Source organism: Calonectris borealis, chromosome 10, assembly GCF_964195595.1.
Source record: "Calonectris borealis chromosome 10, bCalBor7.hap1.2, whole genome shotgun sequence".
NCBI lineage: Eukaryota > Metazoa > Chordata > Aves > Procellariiformes > Procellariidae > Calonectris > Calonectris borealis.
In genome coordinates, this window is record NC_134321.1 from 146,749 (window position 1) to 166,729 (window position 19,981).

The 19,981-nt window shown below is 42.7% G+C and overlaps 1 protein-coding gene across 1 annotated transcript in view; it reads left to right on the forward strand.

The window, feature by feature from the left end:
* FGD5 (FYVE, RhoGEF and PH domain containing 5) overlaps positions 1–19,981 on the forward strand; it is a 115,963-nt gene that overhangs the window by 35,235 nt on the left and 60,747 nt on the right. Inside the window, exon 3 of the mRNA XM_075158503.1 lies at positions 11,202–11,331. Coding sequence (XP_075014604.1) covers positions 11,202–11,331 — 130 coding nt within the window. The remainder of the gene's footprint in view (positions 1–11,201; positions 11,332–19,981) is intronic.

Sequence of the window (19,981 nt, forward strand, 5' to 3'; positions counted from 1 at the left end):
TGCTTTCTTCATCTTGTGGTGACATTTTGGACCAAATACTTCTTTGATCTTTACTTGCAGGCACTTTTGAAACCATAAGAAATTTTCAGGAAGTAAATCTTGGGGGGCTCTTTGGCCTTCAAGTGTGTTGGCAGTAATTAAGTTGCATCATCAAATTTGCAGTTTGCAACAGATGCAAAGAAAAGAAATTAGCAGGATCTCTAGGAAAAAAGGTTCTGTCCTTTTTTTCTTCCCGCCCCCCCCCGCCCCCCTCCAATCTTATTAAAGACAGTGTCAAATATCCTTCTCTCTTTCTCTGTCCTGGACTGGGGATGTAGAGTGAAAGACAACAGGGAGGCGGCAGGGAGGTAATCCAGTTGTCATTAACTGAATGCTGCCACAATGGTTAAAACCTGACCACACCCTGGATTCTGTTTCTGGAAATCATTAAGCAAGGTATCCTTTTTCTGACCTCTTGAGTATTATTAGCTTGGATCATCCTTTATGCTGTATATACGTTATGGAGACAAATTATGGGTTCAGTTCAAATATGAACACAGCAGAGATTCCTTAAGTGCTGCACTTGTTCATACTGTTCTTTAGGCTGAAAGTATGTTGAAACCTACTTCCAAAAGAAACCAATTTACTCTGAGGAAGCTAACTCATGCTGGCTGGTGATGGTGTGTTACACTCCTGTGATTAATGATAAGCCACCCAGTCCCTTTCTCCAGAAACTGCATTTTGGAATACTGAAATCCAATTTTAGAGGAAGTCCCCTGTCCCTGAAGGGACACGTGAGGATGAAGGAGGTGCTCAGGAGCTGGCATGGGGGAATCTGGATGTCCTCACTGGCCACATCACACTTGCTTTGCCATGGACATGGGTCCAGTCACAGGAGTCTCCCACTGGCCTGCTCCCTTCCATACGATTAACATGGGGGGAATCACTGTGGCACTAAAACTGCACAACATCTGAACCCTACACAAATGCTCACTGCTTCAAGGAGATGCTGAATTGCTCTTGACTGACCAACAAATTTCTAGCACACTTACACTGTCTGAGCAGGTTCAGTTGCAAGGCAGAAATACATGGTAAGTCTGTCCCAACAGACATGATCATACCTTATAGATACTGTGATGGATCTACTGCACTGGCATTTGAAGGGACATCATAACAGCCTAACCAGCTGCATTTCAGGTGTATAAAGAGCCACTTGATGGAAAGGATGGATACTCCACAGGTATCATAAAGCATAACTAAGAGCTCCAGGGATACATTAATATAAATACCTCACAGGAAGGAGCACTCCCCTTCTCCCCTCATGATCACTTCTGGAGCAGAGACTATGAAGCAGCAGGCAAGTAAGATTTATGAGCCTTTCTTTAGGATGCATCACTTGATGTACAGATCCATTGAAAGCAAACTGCAGGCAATCTGATCCTTGCAGGTGCAGAGGACTTACATTGCCTAGTAGAAGTGACAGGCCTTAAGTTTAGATTTCTACCAACTCAGCTTTTTTCTTTTTCTTTTTTTTTTTTTTTGAGGCAGTTGGTGACTCTAAAGGAGGAAACAAGACATCACTTGTGTGTGTGGCCAAGAGATGAGCATACAGCCAAGGGCATTTGTGTTGTTATGCAAACAAAAATACATGGTCTTCCTAGGCATTTATTACAATAACCTTGGCTGGGTATTTTTGCCACTGTTAAATCCCCCAGTTAAATTCTTACATCTCACTAATGTTGACTGAGTAACTTCTAAAAATCCTAAAGAATTGATGTGATCATTGCTGAGGAATGGGCCAGAATTTCAAGGTCATTTGAAGGATAGGTGTGGAATTAAAAGAAGGGCAAGTATCTCTTTGAGAACTGCACATTTAAGCTAGATAAAATACAGTGTTTGTCAGTCTGTGAATCATGTTCTATGAGCTCTCACACCTGTTGTGTATCTCCACAGTGCTCCCTCACTTCCTATGCACATACTATCTGTGCTCAGACTTGTCCCAGCCTGTGCTATGGAGGGATCATAGGTAGTAGAGACTTGTGTCTTGACTTTATTAAGAAAGGAGCTACTGCTATTAGAATGATCAGTTCAGCTTCCCTCTCCTCAATGGCTTCATCCTCTGCTCATTCCACAGATCCTTTTCCTTTGAGGTCAAATTTAAACATCACTATAGGGGCAGGATAACCAGAGAGTCTGTAGACTCCAGAACACCTTTTTCCAGATGTACCAATACGTGTTCACAGGTGAAGGTACATAGATAACTAGTAGAGTGCACCTATACAGCTTCTCCCTACTCGGTACCTATCAGCAGCTCTGCTAATTGTAATGTAACTGGTGCTAAATAAAACACTTTCGTTGCACTGCCTCCTCTTGCATTTATTCAGTCAATTTAAGGTTAGACTGTCCCAGAAGGCCCATTGCTTCCTTTGTTGTGCTGGCTAACTCTTGGAATGATTACAGACAATTGCTGGAGGAGCAGCAGATAATGTGTCTGCAATCTGCTCTCATTCAGCCATATCATTGCTACAAGGAAGAGAATTAGTTGGGGATTACCATGTCTATTGAGATACTACCAACTCTGGGACTATTTCTTCCCTTATTCTCCACACCCACACTTTTATTAGCATCTTCCATTGCATTAAAGTTTATTGCTTCCAGTAAGTTTACTTAGCAGTGCTTTTAATGAGCTAAAGAAAAATACCGTTTAGCAGAATAAAGAAACACAAGGTTTTGAACATTTATGTTTCATATATATTACTATATATAATTATAGATTATATCTGCATAATTATTCAATTATAAATTATATTCTATATAATAATAATGGTTAATTTTATAGAAAATCTTAGCCTTGTTGCAGGTGTAGTTTAAGGTAATAAATTTGGCATGGTGTCATCTTACATGCACTTAGATATGCCCTATAAGTCACACAAAGTGCCAGGATCCATTTGAACTCTGAGGGAGGAAGAGAAAACTGCTGTAGCTGATGAACAACCATGTTGTTTCAATAAACACTGATGTTATTATGGCAGGTCTTTAAAGACACTGGGCTTTGAGGAGGAATAAGAGGGAAAATGAAGGTAAGATATCCTTTTGTGACAGATCTATTTGTTTATCCACGTTCTCAGACCCATTAGAGGGACATTTTCTTTGCAGGAGTCTGACAGTAAACTTAGTGAAAGAACAAATAAAACTCTGCTGTGGGTTGTTGTGGGTTTTTTCCTTGCAATTCAGAACAACAAAATAGTAGTTGCTTCCAAAAAAACATCTTGTTGACTTGTGTCCAATCCATGCTGATTATCCACAATGATCAGGAAGGGTTTTTTTATACACTCGGTCTATTTTTGCTGCCCTCAAAAGTACGAGGGTTTCTTGGGGCACTGGCTTCCTAGACTTGATGGATTCCCAGGCAAACCCTACATCCCCAGTGCTGTGGGGCAGCAACTTGGCAACACCAATACATTTTGCCTTTCTTAATTGAGCACTAGGGAATAACCAGGTGGCAGCTGAGCTGAGAAATGCTGCAGCGCTGATAGCTCAAGCTATTGTAGGTTCAGTGCAGCAGCTGGTATCAGCTCTGAATAGGCTGTTTGAGAAAAGACAGAAGGTTCGTTCCTAATCAGCTATCAGGGAGTAGCACTGTTCTGCTTGATCTGGATTCAAGGGAAGAAGCAAATGAAATAGCAAGTGACTGGGAAACAATTAGCAATTTGTTGTGTCCCAGGTTTATGCAAGAAACAGTTTGTAATTCAGACCACTGAGACTTGCTGGTGAGGTGCATACCTACAGTCTTCACTGGTCATGTCTGCAGCTGTACCTGTTCACACTTCACTCCTAGCAAACTCCTCCACTTGTTCCTGCCCAGTCAAGGTGGCAATCACTATGAAATCTGGCCTGTATCCCCAGTTGCAATGACCTTATCACAGATTGCGAGGTAGTTTCCCATATTCTGTCCTGTCTATGACTTTTTTTGTCATTTCTAGACTCATTTCATTGTGAAATACAAGGAATTGCTTGGGTTTTCTTACCAGGAACTGCTCAGCCCCTCCTTCATCAGAAACCAAAGTGCACGTCCTCTGAAACTCAGCCTCACTTTATATCTTACGACTGTTAATGTATTCTTAGCTTTAACCAGACTTCCTAATAATGCCACTGACATTTGCAGAAGACACTTGCATGAAGATACTATGCTGGAGACATCTCATGGGGTCTGTTCAACTTCTTGACTGAGAAAAATCTCATTATCAACAATGTCTACATGTCTTCCTAGCAAAGTTGCAACCTCTGCTGCTCACTCTTTCAAGGAGGGAGGGAGGGCAGAGTCAGGGCAATGACAGGAGAAAGAATAAAAGCAAAAATATATTATTTCTGTGGAAAGAATAAAACCAAAATCAGATGCATGAAAAAATGTATGCCCATCGGCACATGGGTTACATGTGAGCTTGTATAGGTCTCCTTACCTTAAAAGCATGTTTAGATTCATGGTGTAATTAAGTGGTAGATGATTAAGGATGTGGGACCTAAAGAAGGGCTCGGTCAGGTGAATAGGGGACTGGGGGCAGATGAGTGGAATACAAATTTTAATCACTGGGCTACAGAGTTACAACTCAAATACACTACTTAACTTCTCAGGGCAGCCTGCCTTGAAGAAGGCAGGCCACAGCTGGTAGAAAAAGAGGTTACAAACTGCAGTGAAGACAGAGACCTGATGTAACATCACATCTTACTGGTTAAGCATTCTTAGCACCTGGGAATGTAATACCCAATTCCCATATTTTGGGAATTAGGAAATTAAGGCCTGAACACAAAACCCTGCCTTTTAAATCATTTCATGATGCTCTTATCTGATTGAGTTACAACAAATTGAAGTGCGAGGTTTAAACACAGCAAGATATTTTTGCATCCAAAGGACCCAATGTCTCCTTGTGTTATAAACCAGACATTAATTAGGGGCTCCACTGATGATGACAAAGATGTCATGGTTAGAGCTCAGGATTTTCATACTTGGAAATGCAGCTAGACTATTACTTTAACAGCACGACTTGACACAGCTGGACTCTAGCAGTGTTTACAGAGGACTGTAGCTACCGAGAGATCCCATCTTCTACAGGCTCAACAGTTGCCCTAAATGTGAATATAATGACAAGTACAAGACTGCAGTCAGAATGAAGTGATCCCTTATTCTACAGGACAGAAATCAAAACAAAAGAAATGCAGAGACAGGTAGTATCTTCTCAGAGAGGTCAGGGATAATGAGGAGTGACCCATTCAATGCAATTACTTACATGAAACATGCAAGTAGATTGGAAGGCAATAATAAATGGAGAGCAAATATTAATTACCTCTGGCTTTGGACCCCACCGGGAGTATTGCATCCAGCTCTGGGGTCCCCAGTACAAGAAAGAGATGGGCCTGTTAGAGCAGGTCCAGAGGAGGGCCACAAAAATGACGAAAGAGCTGGAACACCTTTCCTGTGAGGAAAGGCTGAGAGTTGGGGTTGTTCAGCCTGGAGAAGAGAAGACTCTGGGTAGACCTTATTGCAGCCTTTCAATATATAAAGGGGGCTTAAGTTATAAAATAGCTTACAAGAAAGATGGAGAGAGACTTTTTAACAAGGCCTGTGGTAACAGGGGGCAACTGTTTTAAGCTGAAAGAGGGTAGGTTTAGATTGGACAGAAGGAAGAAATTTTTTACTATGACACAAATTTTTTACTATAGCGGTGAGACACTGGAACAGGCTGCCCAGAGTAGCTGTGTATGCCCCATGATTGGGGTGTTCAAGGTCAGGTTGGATGGGGCTTTAAGCAACCTGATCCAGTGAAAGATGTCCCTGCCCATGGCAGGGGGTTGGACTAGATGATCTTTAAAGGCCCCTTCCAACCCAAAGCATTCTATGATTCTATGATTCCATGTAGCATTTTCAGTGTTCCCAGATGATGGTATCAAAATATGAAATCAAGAGAGGTCAAAAGACATTGGTGTCCCATTGAAGAGAGTCTCCTGCATATCTAGGATAGCTGAGAATTATACTCGATTCACCTTGAAAAGCTATTGTCTGTTCCAAATGTGTTTCAAGAGCAGTTTCAGAGCACAGATGGATAGATCTAGATGGAGTGGTTTCCAAAGTTTCTGTAACTGAATATTAGGATAACATGGCTATTCTTAGCTCCTTTTACTTTCCACCATAGTAGGTGAAATCTCATAACTAACCATAAGAACATTGCTGAGAATTTCATCACAAAGCTAGCTAAAACCACCTTCAGCAGTGTAAGCTTGCACTACCAGACATTTAAAGGAACTGGAATTCAGTGGGATTTTAGTGCCTAAACTGCCTTAGGTTACTTTACAAATCCCATCTGCACTTTCCTGTTACCAGTAGAGAAGCAGCATCAGCATTACAGTCCTTTGTTTGTAGCTGTTTTCCCCATTTCCCTGTGATATACTTTAAAATAACTGAACAAATTCTGGGATTTCTATCAGGATGTGCGTTGGGCTAAATGATGTTTTTCTGACTGCTTAAGTGAGCTCACTTGGTTTTGCCTGAGATGACACTGTCCAAATCAGTATCAGGAAGACAGAATGTAGTTGCCAGATATTCTTCTAGAATAACTTCATTGAGCTCTGCAGAGAACTGCCATGAGATAATATAAGCTGGTACCTCTGATTTTGCAGCCTTTCAATACTTAAAGGGTGCTTATAAGAAAGATGGGGACAGGCTTTTTAGCAGGGCCTGTTGCAATAGGACATGGGGTAATGGTTTTAAACTAAAAGAGGGTAGATTTAGACTAGATAAGAAGAAATTTTTTACAATGAGGGTGGTGAAACACTGGAACAGGTTGCCCAGAGAGGTGGCAGACACTCCATCCCTGGAAACATTCAAGGTCAGGTTGGACAGGGCTCTAAGCAACCTGATCTAGTTGAAGATGTCCTTGCTTATTGGAGGGAGGTTGGACTAGATGACCTTTAAAGGTCCCTTCCAACCCAAACTATTCCATGATTCTATGATTCTATGATTTCCATTCTTGGTTCATGAGATCATTGCACTTCATTCTTCTTTCCTAGCCTATATCATCTTACAATTGCACAGTCTTTCATTCAAGAGCATGTTAGAAACTCAGAGGCAAAGATCACATGAAATGGAACTTCTTCTCAAAAAAAACAGTTGTTGTTTTAATTCAGTGTTTCTGTATCCTCTTACAGAAAGTAATTTCTCATCTCAGTTTGTGTGCATTTTTAAGATTGCGTACTAATGGTGCTCTCAGAAACTGTCATTGGGAACCAGTAAGTACCACCCATGACTGTGGGGTTTGTGATCTGGACGTGTGTCCTGAGGGAAATGGGCTGGCAATCCCTGTCCTGTCCAACAGAGTTCTCTCCTTGTGTTATCCTGGGTTGCAGCTTGCAATTTAACTTGGTGGTTCTGCTTTACCATGGCTTTATAAAGTTAGGTTACTGTTTGTCCATAAAAGGGTTATTCTTCACAAAACCACACTGAAAGTTACTTCATAGAGACCTAAAATCAAGGTGCCAAGAGGAAGGCTAATGGTATCCTGGGCTGCATTAGAAAAAGTATTGCCAGCAGGTCGAGGGAGGGGATCCTTGCCCTCTACTCAGCACTGGTGAGGCCACACCTGGAGTCCTGTGTCCAGTGCTGGGCTCCTCAAGAGAGGAGAGGCATGGACATACTAGAGAGAGTTCAAGGAAAGACCACAAGGATCATTAAGGGACTGGAATACTTCACAGTTGAGGAGAGGCTGAGACAACTGGGACTCTTCAGCCTGGAGGAGAGAAGCCTCAGGGGGATCTCATCAGTGTGTATAAACACCTGACGGGAGGCTGTAAAGAAGATGAAGCCAGGCTCTTCTCAGTGGTGCCCAGTGACTGGACTAGAGGCAATGGGCATAAACTGAAACACAGGAGGTTCCCTCAAACATCAGGAAACACTTTTTCACTCTGAGGGTGACTGAGCACTGGCACAGGTTGCCCAGAAACGTTGTGGAGTCTCCATCCTTGGCGATATTCAGAAGTCACCTGGACATAGTCCTGGGCAGTTGGCTCTAGATGGCCCTGCCTGAGCAGGGGGGTTGGACCAGCTGACCTCCAGAAGTCCCTTCCAACCTCAACCAGTCTGTGATTCTGTGATCAGTGGAGATTAAATTGCTTTAGAAGAACTGCAGTGCATTAAGTTGGCTGTGACTATTTTCCTAGTATTAGAGATGGATTCTTGTCATGATCAGTGGTTACATCTCATTGATCTTGGTGACTCTGTTATCTTATAAAGCAGTTAATTTTTCTGTTCTCAAATATCAAGTTGGAAGGTTCCTCCAATAGTGGCAGCTTACCAACATCAAAAGCAAACCTACATAGTCTCTTGGAAAGGGCTAAAACATGTCCATGTGATTTTCACAGGATGCACAGCAGCTTGTACTAAGATAAAAGACTTAATATGCAGTTATGGTAATTGTTTGGGCATACCTGAAGGGTTTGCTCTCTGGGTAAGACCCTGCCCTGCATTAAAATTACTCCATATCTTCCTTTTATAAAATTTCCCGAAACCTGTTGTGCCTCAGAAGTCATCTGCCACCTATCCCTGCATCCTTGGTGTTCTCCTGCAGGCACCTGGCAGTGGGATTAGTGAAGACCAAGCTGCCCAGGGCACCTTCACTTGGTGACCAGTTCCTGGGCACAGTTCAAGTCTTCAGGAGCTAGGATTACTAGGAGACCACAAGACCACAGACATATAAAATGGATGAAAGGATGTGAATTCATTGGAGTAAAACACATGCTGGGTATCAGGAAAGGTGTACTGCCCTGGAGATCTATGACAATATAGATCAGTCTCAGAAGTGAAACCTAAGTGCTGCTGGAGTGGCTGGAGAAGGGCAGGATGGAGAGGGTGGCACAAACATGCCTGTGCCCATCCCATGCGCAAATGAGACCCATAACATTTTGGGACTTCTCTTTAAACACAAGCCAGTGCCGCTGGACTGCAGGTCTACTATAAATGAAGCCCATGCAACAGTTCAGCAATATTTGCAAGTTTTGCTATTGTATAAGCCTTAAATAATGCCATTCATAATGATTACCAGACTAATATACTGAGGCATTCTTCCCAAATTATAATGTGTTCTTACATTAACATAATGCAGTCATTTATCAGAGAGAGAGAGAGAAAAGGAGGGAGGGAGAGACTTAATTTCATGTCTGCTGGGGCAAACAATTACAAATTGCAGAAAGGCTGTGTGAGTAAGGAGAGAGACTGGCTAAACTATTAATAAGCCTCCTGAGCTGTTCCTGTATCTGCCTTGCTCTTGCTTTCAGTTGTGCTGAGGCCCCTTTGTTGTTGTAGCTAGGCAGGTTTTCAGAAGTGCCGTGATGCCACCCACACTGAAAAACTGCAGACACTAATAATAAACAAGAGAAGACAATGGTGAGGAACAGTGCTGCTGCTTGGCCCTTCGCCCAGCCATGGCAAATGCACCGGGCAGCTTGCAAGAGCTCCCTGACTCTGCGCATGAGGGAAAAGCTGGCGGCATAAAAGAAAGGCTGGCAGCCACACCTGCATGGGAGACACAGAGGTCTGTTTGCTTGGAAGTGAATGCAGATATGTAGGGAGTTTCCTTTCCAAAAGGAAATATGAGTCTGGTCAGTGGCCTTGGGAGTCTCTTTCTTCATTGCCTTCCCACTCACATTAACCCATCTTTGCCCAGCCTCCTGTCACTCTAGCATTGGCTTTGAAGCTTTGGATTTGTTCACATCTGGGATCCCCAAGTGGGAGATCAAAGAAAAATAAATAGATGAGGCAGAGATGCGAAAACAAATTAATAATGTTTCAGAGGAAAGGAGAACTAAAGAAATAATGTACACTGGGTAAGGCAGGCCCACGACCTGGTTGGTGAAGATGTCTACTGGAACACACGGAGATGTCAGATTTTGTTTCTCAGGACAACAGGCTTGCCTTGTTGGCTGAACGCTGGAACCTATCCCTGGAAATGTAAAAGGCTTGGGGCCACTGTGGTGTATAAGCTGTCCATAAGCTCCCAAAATGATACTGTGGTCAAAAATTCTAATCTGTAAAAACACAGTAAAGTCCGGTAGGAATAGATGGGTGTTACCACTGGTATACTTGGCACTTCTTTTGCCTGTGCTGGAATATTGAGTCTTATGTTGCAGTACCAAGAACAGTACTAAAACTGGTTGGTAGTAAAAACGGGTGCTAGTAAATTGGATAATGCTAATGGATAATTGGATAAAGTTCAGAGATTTTAGAATGATTAAGTGATAGGAAGCATGACATAGTAAGACACCAAGATCTTCACCTATTTCATACAAAAGACAAAATGGAGGGACAACCTGAATACAGCCTGTGAGTACCTGTGAGTAACAAAATTTGGAAGACTGCCTCCAATTCAGTAGACAAAGGTTTAACAAGATCCAGTATCTGTAATTTGGAGCTAGGCATGTTCAAATCAGCAATAAAAGACACCCTTCTAAGGCAAAGGGCAGGCACCATGTGGAGAACCTACCTCTAGTCATGCTTTGTGGAGGTTTTGAAATCACTGGCAATTTTAATTTTAAAAAAAGGGGGTTTTTTTGCTTAAAGAAAATGCTGGGAAGCCGCTGGCCTGTACTACACACCAGATCCAGTACTCTTATCACATGGCTTTCTCTGGGTTTCTGGAGCTGAATTCAGATTCCCTTGAAACAACTCAAGGATTCTGGGATCTGAGTACCTTGTGCTTTAATTAATGCCATTGGTATTACAATTATACTTTTCTCATCCTTTTGATGTTTTCCCAGAAAACCCATTGTTACAATATCTAACTTCTATTTTTAATGAGCACTGAGATGTTGGTATGATTTTATTACATCCATTTTGAGGGGTTGACTAGGGAGGAACAAAGCAGTTCTGGTTGCAACTAAGTATGAACTTTTTGCTCCAAACTGAGGCAGAACAGTGGTCCTTTGGGAAAGCTTGAACAAGTTCAGTTAACTTCCCACTGCTTCTTTCAGATTCTTTTACTTGCCTAAATGGTTTCTGTTGAACCTGGCAGCAAAAAACTAAAGCTTGAGAAATCTTGCTTTCCAAGCCTAGCAGGTCTGCAGAGGTTCCCTGCCCCCTGACTGGTTATCTCTGGGCAATGTGTGGATTTGTTATGTCTGAGCAATAGCGAGTGTCTGGGAATAACACCAGTAAGCTAGCGTGTTCTTTCTCTCTGCAGTGCCTACACCGAGCCCTACAAGGTATGCCCAGTCTCTGTGATACCAATGGAGGTTGTCACATCAGATGACGAACAGAAGAGTTCAGAAGAGGATGAGAGCAGCCCAGGTGATCCCAGCCTCATCAACAAGGTAAAAGAGCTGAATAATGGGGAATGTGTGAAACCCGGAGGGGGAGAAACAATTTGCAGAAGAACCTGGATTCTCAACTCTCTCTGCTTTTTGCCTGGTGCTGATTTAGAAATGTCAGAACCATCAATCCTTTACTCCCCCAGTGCACTAGCAACAATTTACCCCTATAGCATGTGGCAAGGCCAAAGAACTGCAGTCCTAAAATGGACAGAGGCGGCAACATAGCCAGCAGGAAAGGCCTGACTTGAATGTCAGGAAAAATGTCTCACTCAGAAGAAGGATTTAGCTGCAATCTTGAGAATTTTAAAACTACATGGAATAAAACAATAACAAATACATCACTGGGACCAGTTCTGCATTGGCTGGGAGATGTAGTAAATTATCTAATAGGTCTCTGCCATCTCAGAATTCTCTCATCATGGGAAAATGCACTCATGTTTGGGTTTGTTTTACTGACTTCTGATGAATAAAACAGCTCTTAAACAAATTATGGAGAAGACCATGGAAATGTGACCACAGCTTAAGACCATCCAAGGCTGTTTTAACCTCCAGTAAGCTGGCTAACAGTGCAGTTGTTAAAGAAATGGCATCGAGCACTTTTAGTCACAAATTTATCTTTGTTTTTCACAGAATTTTTGTGTGTATGTGGTTTCTTAAAACCTAATATGAGCCTAACAATCTAACATTGTGTCTCTGAGTACAAGCACCCACTGCATAGCCCATTTGGTATGCATGCAAGAGATAGATATGTTCTTCTGAAGTCTTTCAATTAGAGCCCCAGGCTGCATAGGAAAATAGCAAATCCTGATTTCCTACACCTCTCTCTGCCATTCATTTTGGCCTGGTCTCTCAGTGTCAGCACAGCTATGTGGCTTCCTGATTGTAGATGGCTTGTGTCTGGTCATGGGCATGTGTCAGAGCCTGCAAAAGTATGTGCAGATGCCCATCCAAAACCAAATGATGGCTGAGTAAGGGTCAACTGTCAAGGAGAAGCATAAGTATATTGATTCTAGGAAGATGAGATCTCTTCAGGCATTTCCAAAATGTGAAGCTTTGTTTAGGGGCAGGTGTAGAGAGAGGGGAGCAGAATTTTCCCCTTACGAGGACACCAGTTCTTGAGAAACAGAAAAAGAAACTGCAAGCGGAATGACAGTGAAGGGCAAATGAAATTGCTGTTGCTCTAATCTCTGAGGGAGAATAGCTTCCTTTGATTTCCCTGTATGCTCTATCACTTTTAGGTCTACCCTGCAGGGTGCTGAGCTGCCTCTGGTACCAGTGGAAAAGACTGTGGTTTGATCTCCTTACTGACATGAAACAAATGAAACAGTTGCAAGCAACCTTATCTTTTTTCCTCTGAGATTCATGAAATTTTTTTGATTGTTTGTTTTCACACTGTTTTGGAAAGGGAAAAGCCTTTAAATTTCTGATATTCTCTGTTAAATGAGAAATATTTTTCCTTTCAGTTCTATTAGTTAGATGACAAACCACTAGCATTTATAGAGCATACACTGGTGTGTTATCTAAGCGGGTCAGGTTTCTCAGCATCTCTTAGTTGTGATGCCAGTGGAGAAGTGACAACAAAATTGTGAATTGAGTTCACAAGGGAAATGCATGCAATTACTACGCACTTGGAAGCAAATTCAAGGCTGCTAAAACCAATTTTATTACCATTTTTGTAGGGTTTTACTCAAGACACTAGGAAATGATGGTTTTCTAAATGGCTCGCTTATTGCATCTCATGCATTTTAATTGGTCTGTTGTGCTGGGGTAACCACACTGTGTAGCTGTCACAGAAGAAGGCAGCAGTTGGTGAACAAGCATGTGCTTCAGAGTCTAACTGGAGGTATCATCTCTCCCGCTCTTCAGATGAACACAAACTAAATGTCTGCACATGCCTGATAGAGAACATCAGAACAGGTCTGGTTGTTTGGTTGGCCTTTGTTTCCCAAGCTAATTGTCAGCAAGGATCACAGTACCCAGGACCAGACTTCCACAAGCTCCTGGGGAGCTGTCTTAAAACAGCTCCATCTGAGTACAGGCCATATTTCCAAGCTGGCTGATGAATTAATGCACGTGGCTATCTACCCTGCCAAGAAGCAGGCCCAGAAAGTAGACATAATCTGATCTGCCTGTTATAATTCTGGCTGTAGGAAGATTAGCCACTCTGCAATCTACTGGGCTCTAGCTACAGACTCTAAAAAGAGGTTGGAGCAGCAGTAATTTCATCCCTGGATAAGCCATTTGCATAGTAAGACAAGTCAGGGGGCTGTGCTTGTATGTGGGACCAAGAAAAGATGTAGAGATGCAAAGTGGCACTGAGACACCTTTGAGCATCTTTCTTCTTGTAGCCTTACTAGGGCAGGCATCACTTTGGACAGACTAAGGAGGTCCTGGGAACCATCCTCTCAAACCCTGTGTGTCCCAGCTGTCCCCAGGACCCAATCTGTTAAAGGAGACACCTGATCTTGGCAGTCAGAGGCCACCTAGCATCAGGACTCTCTTGCCACTCTGTAACAGCCTCACCATCACTGCTGCAAGCTGTGTGCAACAATAATCAAAAGATGGCCAGGGAAACCTGATTTCCTAGGAAAAACAGTCAGTGCGGGGTTCTGACATGAAGGATGCAATATATTTAACTGTTGTCTTTCACCCATGCCAGCCACAGAATTATAGTGATACAGGAATCTTCCAAGGTCTCATGCAGGCCACGCTGCAGATTCTCTGTCAAAGACAAGGGCTTCCAATTCACTGTAATTAAGAGTGAACAGGATAAATACCATTTGTCCACAGCTCTTCTCTCAGAAAGCACTGGTGTCTTTACAGAGGACTGACAGAGGACTGTTTTTCCTATGCTGCTGCTCCCGCCTCCTTTTATTGTCTTATGCAAATCTTCTGGGTGCCAAGGGAACATTAGCTGCCCTGTCAAAACCTGTCTCTATGATGACAAAGTGCGAAGCATTTGTCTAGCTCCACGATGAAGGGATTTATCCCTTGGAGCAAAATCCTCAGGACAACACAGAGTGGCTGTACAACATGAAAGAGTTCAGAAGCACTGTCGCTTGGGGAGAATAGGCAGAGATGTGTTGGTCTGGATGCCAAAAACAGTACCATGGATTTTGAAATGAGCTAATCTTGTTAAAACAACTGTTTGGGGCTGGCCTACTAAGAGCTGAATTTGGATTTTAAAAAACACATATGCACATACAAAAAAAGACCCTTCTGGGGTTTGTTGGTTTGATTTCTGTTTTTCTCCTCCTCAGGGAAACTTAGTTTAAATAAAGGCATGAAACAGCCAGGATGATAAAATCTCCTCCCTGTGTTCAGATATATGATTTTCATTTGCATTGAGTGGGATTCAGCCTGCTGCCTTTCACTGTCATGATTGAATTCCTGTACCAAAATGGAAGCAGCATGCTTTGGTTTTTCTCACCTGCTTTCTCCTGGCCTGCTTGCGGGAGAATCGCAAGACTTCCAGTTTGCAGCAGAATTTTTTGCTCTGATGTTTCTTTCTAAGATTCATTTTTATAAGTAAATATGATTTTAAAAATTAGCTTTGTGCACACATTTCCTGGTGTTGTTTCAACAGCTCGTCTCCTTTGAATCCCTGATCTCCTGGGGAGCAGATTCACATGAGTGTGGAGAAATTTTTAGGGCCTGTTGGAACCCCTGTTCTGTAAACAATTTGAATCATAGCCAATAATACATGTTGAGGTATTTTTTACATTATCAGCTTTATTTTAAAGAGCAAACAAAGAGGGGCTTTTATCTCTATTGTGTTACAGGAATTTTTATTACTAAAAACCTATTTGGAATGGGGCAGGTATAAAAATGTAAAACAGGAGGTAGGTTTTGAATTTGTGCCTTTATTCCACTGGGAGTACCTCAGACCCTGAGCAGCTGAGCATTTGTCATCAGAAATCACCTGGTAGTTTTGATTCTTCTGTATAAGACTAACAGTGAAAATTCATTCTTTCTGGTTAAATAAGCACTTTATTTCCTTCTCTTCTATCCGGTGGCATATGATAACAACCTAGAGAACTCAGAGGCAGGTAATGCTGTAAGTTTTCTCAACCTTTGTGATTCTACTTGGTTATATTATAAAAAGTGTTGCCCTTCACTTACACTACTGATGGAGATTCACTCTTTTTTTTCCTCCTGCTAAGCTAATTTAAAAGAGCTCCTGGGCCATCACTCATTCATGTGTCTTTTATATATGTTCATTTAATTAAACCCCTCCCAATTTATCAGAAGTTGACACATGGCTTTTCTGTACTGGCCTTTCAAGGTTATATGATGGCATCTGAGCTGCCTACAGAAGAAAAAATGGAATTAGGGATTCCAGTTAGGAACAAAAAACTTGTATCAAATAAAATAAGGACTTTCTCTTTATTTCCTACCTCTGAACCTTCACTCACTAGACAAATGCTCAAAGTCCAGGATGTAGAACCCCGGATTTTTCCTCTCATCACTGAGTAGGATTCAAACCTGAACTTCGTGTTTGTTTTTTCTGCTAAAACCAGATAAATCCATCTTGGACCCACCCAGCTAACAAGCATTAAAGGAATTAAAAGGGAAATGAGCTTAATAGTTCAGATTTTACTAGTCACCAACTTCAAACTGCCTTTGGCAGAACTTAGTTTTTGTAGCAGTCTCAGAATTTCCAGTTTTAAAAAGAAGATCAGAAATAGAGACAATATAATCTTGAAAGTCTACTTTTGAGAACCTCAGCTCCATGGTTTGAAATGGACTAAAATCAACACATGCTGGTAGGTTTCACCTATTGCTGGTTATGATCTGAGTTTTTGAATTGTCTTGGTAGTTTGGGGAAGATGCCGCATATGCTGGATCATCAGCTGCCCCTCCATAGCTTGCGCCTCTCATTTTAGTGAGAATTTAGTGTTAGAATCTTCAAGCAAGAGTCTTCAGACAGTTCCTTTCTTGTAGGTACTTTTTAAGACTGGATCTTCTGGCCAGTTGATCCCTTTTGTCACTAACCTCCTACAACCTCCAATTGTTACGAAACTGAAGGGAGCCCCAAGACAATTCTTTTACCACGCCTAACCCTCCATCTGGCTGAAGAGAAGGACCCAGCAGGGAGGAGTGATTTTTTATGCTGGATCCAGAGACTAGAAAAAAAACATCTGATGCAGATTGGAGATCAAACTTGCAGGCAAGGCAGGAAGCTAGGTGCTAGCCTTTAGGTTCATTGTGGGAACATCAAGCCTTTCAAGGGATTCACTGAGGTGATAGTATTAGGACTGCATCTGCCTTCCTACCACCACATTAACAACTCTACTTGGGGAAGTAGGTTAGGCCTGGGGAAGGGCAAACACCTGTGGGACAAACCACAGCAGGGAGATGCAGCAGAGGCCCCATGGTGGTGTGAAAATTTTTTGAAGAAATACATGGAGATGAAGCACAGGGTGCTGTTTTGGGTTCTGTGAGGATGGGTAAGGGGCAGGAACCCATCCGCCAATTTAAGAATTCATTTTTCCAGCATCTTGCAGAAAGCCGTGCAGACGGTCCTGTAACAACACTATAAAACGTGTTGCCTTGGACTGGGCTTTAAGAGCTATTTCCATCACACTGCTTGATTCAGACTGGGTCACACACATGCTAACGGTATGCTGATCAAAAAAAGTAACAGGCTTAAAAATAACCCGAGTAGTCAATTGAAGGCATTTAGACTGCGATCAATTGCACAATTTGCACCACAGTGATAAGAGGATGAGTCTTCCTTTACAGGGTGCCTTTGGAAGGAGAAAGCAGTGGCTGGGTAAACGGGGTGCTAGGAATATTGTAGCAACACCAGCTATTTTAAGAACTCTGTTATAGTTAGGAATGACATATAGCAAACCCTACGTTAAGCCACTAGGCAAAGGAACAATTAAAAACGCTCTCTTAAACGTGTCTGTAAACACAGGAGGGAGTTTGATCTGAAGAACTGAAGGGAATCTCAAAAGAATAATAAGAAAAGAATGTGATTAATCTGGGTGAATACCTGTAAGAATTATAGTTTATAAAGCACCCAGGAAATCAATTAATACAAATCCTAGGACGAGTAATAAAGCCATAGCTGGAACATAAAGACATTTCTTTCATCCAGCACACAGATCTGCCTGCCAGTTAACTGTATGGGAAATCTAAAAGTAAACCAATCTGTACGCAAATACTGTCGAGTTTAGTCTAAAACCAGCAATATGTAACAAGCAACTGTACAGAGGCAGCATGTGAGAGATGTGATCTTACCCTGGTGGCAAAACATGAAGGTCTGTAGCGAGGTGAATAGCATGTAACCAGAGCAAAATGGTATAATGGGAACTCAGACCAGATGTGGTTGGATTTTATGCCAATGAAAACCCAAAGCATTCTGGCTAGTCTTTCAGGACTTTAGGTTTAATATAGCTAATTGTAGCCAGACTGGAGGGGTGCTCATTACCATTATATGGTGGTGTGCTGGGGAGCGGGGCATGAAGGGGAACTTCATACAGATAAATCCCTAATGCTGTACTTGTGAGAAGGCAGCACTGGAGGTAAGATGCTCCACCCTTCTCCCAGGTATCAAAATAAAAGGCAGTGGACGAAAAGGGGGGCAGCAATCCAGGATGGCAGATGGAGAGGACCTGCGCCCCACACAAACAGGGAACACTAAGCTTAGCCACAAAGGTCTCACAACAAGCAGGGCAACTACTGTCTCATGGCGGCAGTACATAAAACTGCCTTTGCTGCTCCTTATCCATTTCCACTGCGTGGGCTTGGTTTCCAGACTCCATTAATCATTCTGTTTTGCAAACCTTTAACCTTCATATATTAAAACACACACACATGCACGCACACACACACAAAACTGAAACGTGCTGGAGTTGGGAGTGACAGATTTGTGTGCCTTGAGGAAGCACCAAATTCAGACGCCTTTCAAGGGACAGCTCTTGATTTATATAATTACACAGATTCCCCAGGAGAGCTGCAATCTAGCTCTTCAAGGAAGGGGCCTGGGAGATGTGGACTGCTTTTGCTTCTCTCCCACTGATTCACAGAGCCAGCCTGAAAAAGTCTTGTAATGCCTCCGTTTACTGTTGGCACCACGGTGACATCACTGTGAACTGCTACATAGTTCATAATAATTACAAAAGCATTATGAAGTCACTCAGCTCAGAGGCTGAAGCTTGCAAACTGCTGTCAGCCTCTGATTGTGACAGTAGCGCTCTTGTGTTGGGTACCATCCAGCTACAAAGCACCTACCCTGAGGAGTCTGTGAAATGAGACGCACACATAAGAAAATGCATGAAGAGATGCAGTTTGTCCATGGTCAGCATGGCATGTGTGGCACACACAAGAATGGAGCGGCTGCTTCTATGTCTTGACTGGTTACCCTGCTTTTGAAATGCAAAGGGTTACTCCCCGAGTACTCCAGATGAATGGCTTGCACAGTACTAATGCTTCAGTTTTAGTGAACTGTTCTGTGATCTACTTGTGCTGCTCTTAGGCCGTACAACCCCATTCCAGTTCCATGGAGGCACATTCGCCCCCAGCCCTGCAATTTTTTAAGCTGGATCAGGAGACCAATCGGGTTCTGAACAAGGTCCTGCAAACAGCTGGGTCAGCACAACTGAGAGCTGGCACTGGGCTCGGAGGGGAGTGACTGGCACTGTCACCACAGTACCATCTAATCAAAGCATGGCCTGTTGGGGCTCATGTCAGATGCCTTGGCATTGCTCAGAACAAAGCCAGGGCATATAAATGACTCAGTGTGGAGATGTCATCCCTGCATTAATGGGATCACTACCACACAGAGAAGGGAATCCTGTAACAGTTAAGTGCCACATTAGCCCACTCGAATGGGCCATTAGCCACCTTTCTCCACTGTTCATTACTTGCCCCTTCTCAGCCCAAATGTTTGTTCTATCAGAAGGCACAAAAGGGACATGAAAAGTTTCTCAGTTTGAACTACCTAAGACTAGTACTTAACTTGAGTTGTGCTCTGTAAATTGCTGCAGGCTTTTAGGTCTTTATTGTTCTAAACAAAAGCATTCTGATGGTGGTGTGCTTCTTATACATTAGGAAACATCGGCTGTTGGAGAAGGAGAAACTCTGAGCACGTCACAAGTCATCTTTAGGTCTTAGTTTTCCATCCATAAACTTGGTATCTATTTGGAGGAGGGCTGTAGGGCTTAGTTTGTTAGCCAATGGAGAGATGATTGCCCAGTATCACCTTTGCTTCACAAGTTACGCTGATCAGCTGAGCTGTAGCAACTGTACAAGTTCCTAACCTGGTTAAAGTGCTTTTGTGTTTGCGACCTTCCTGGCACCAGCATGTTTTTCTGAGTGGAGAGAATGGGGAGATATTTCAGTTATATATTGCAATTTTATATTGTATATTGCAAGCATTTTATTAAGCATTTGGTTTTGGGGAGGATGGGGTGATGAGGCTATGAGCCAAGAAGACTCAGTGAAGCAGAAAGCCAAGAGTCCCCATCTGCTAAGCAGAGGCATGCAGAGAGGCCTAGAGTGCAGCTTCTGAAGTGGGAACTGGGAAGGAACCATACCGCAGGGCTGGGCACAGGACTGGCCTGCAGAGAGTAAAGATTACTAAAAAAGTGGCAGCTTGGCAGTGTTATAATAATCACTCGGACTTTGTTTCAGAAACTTG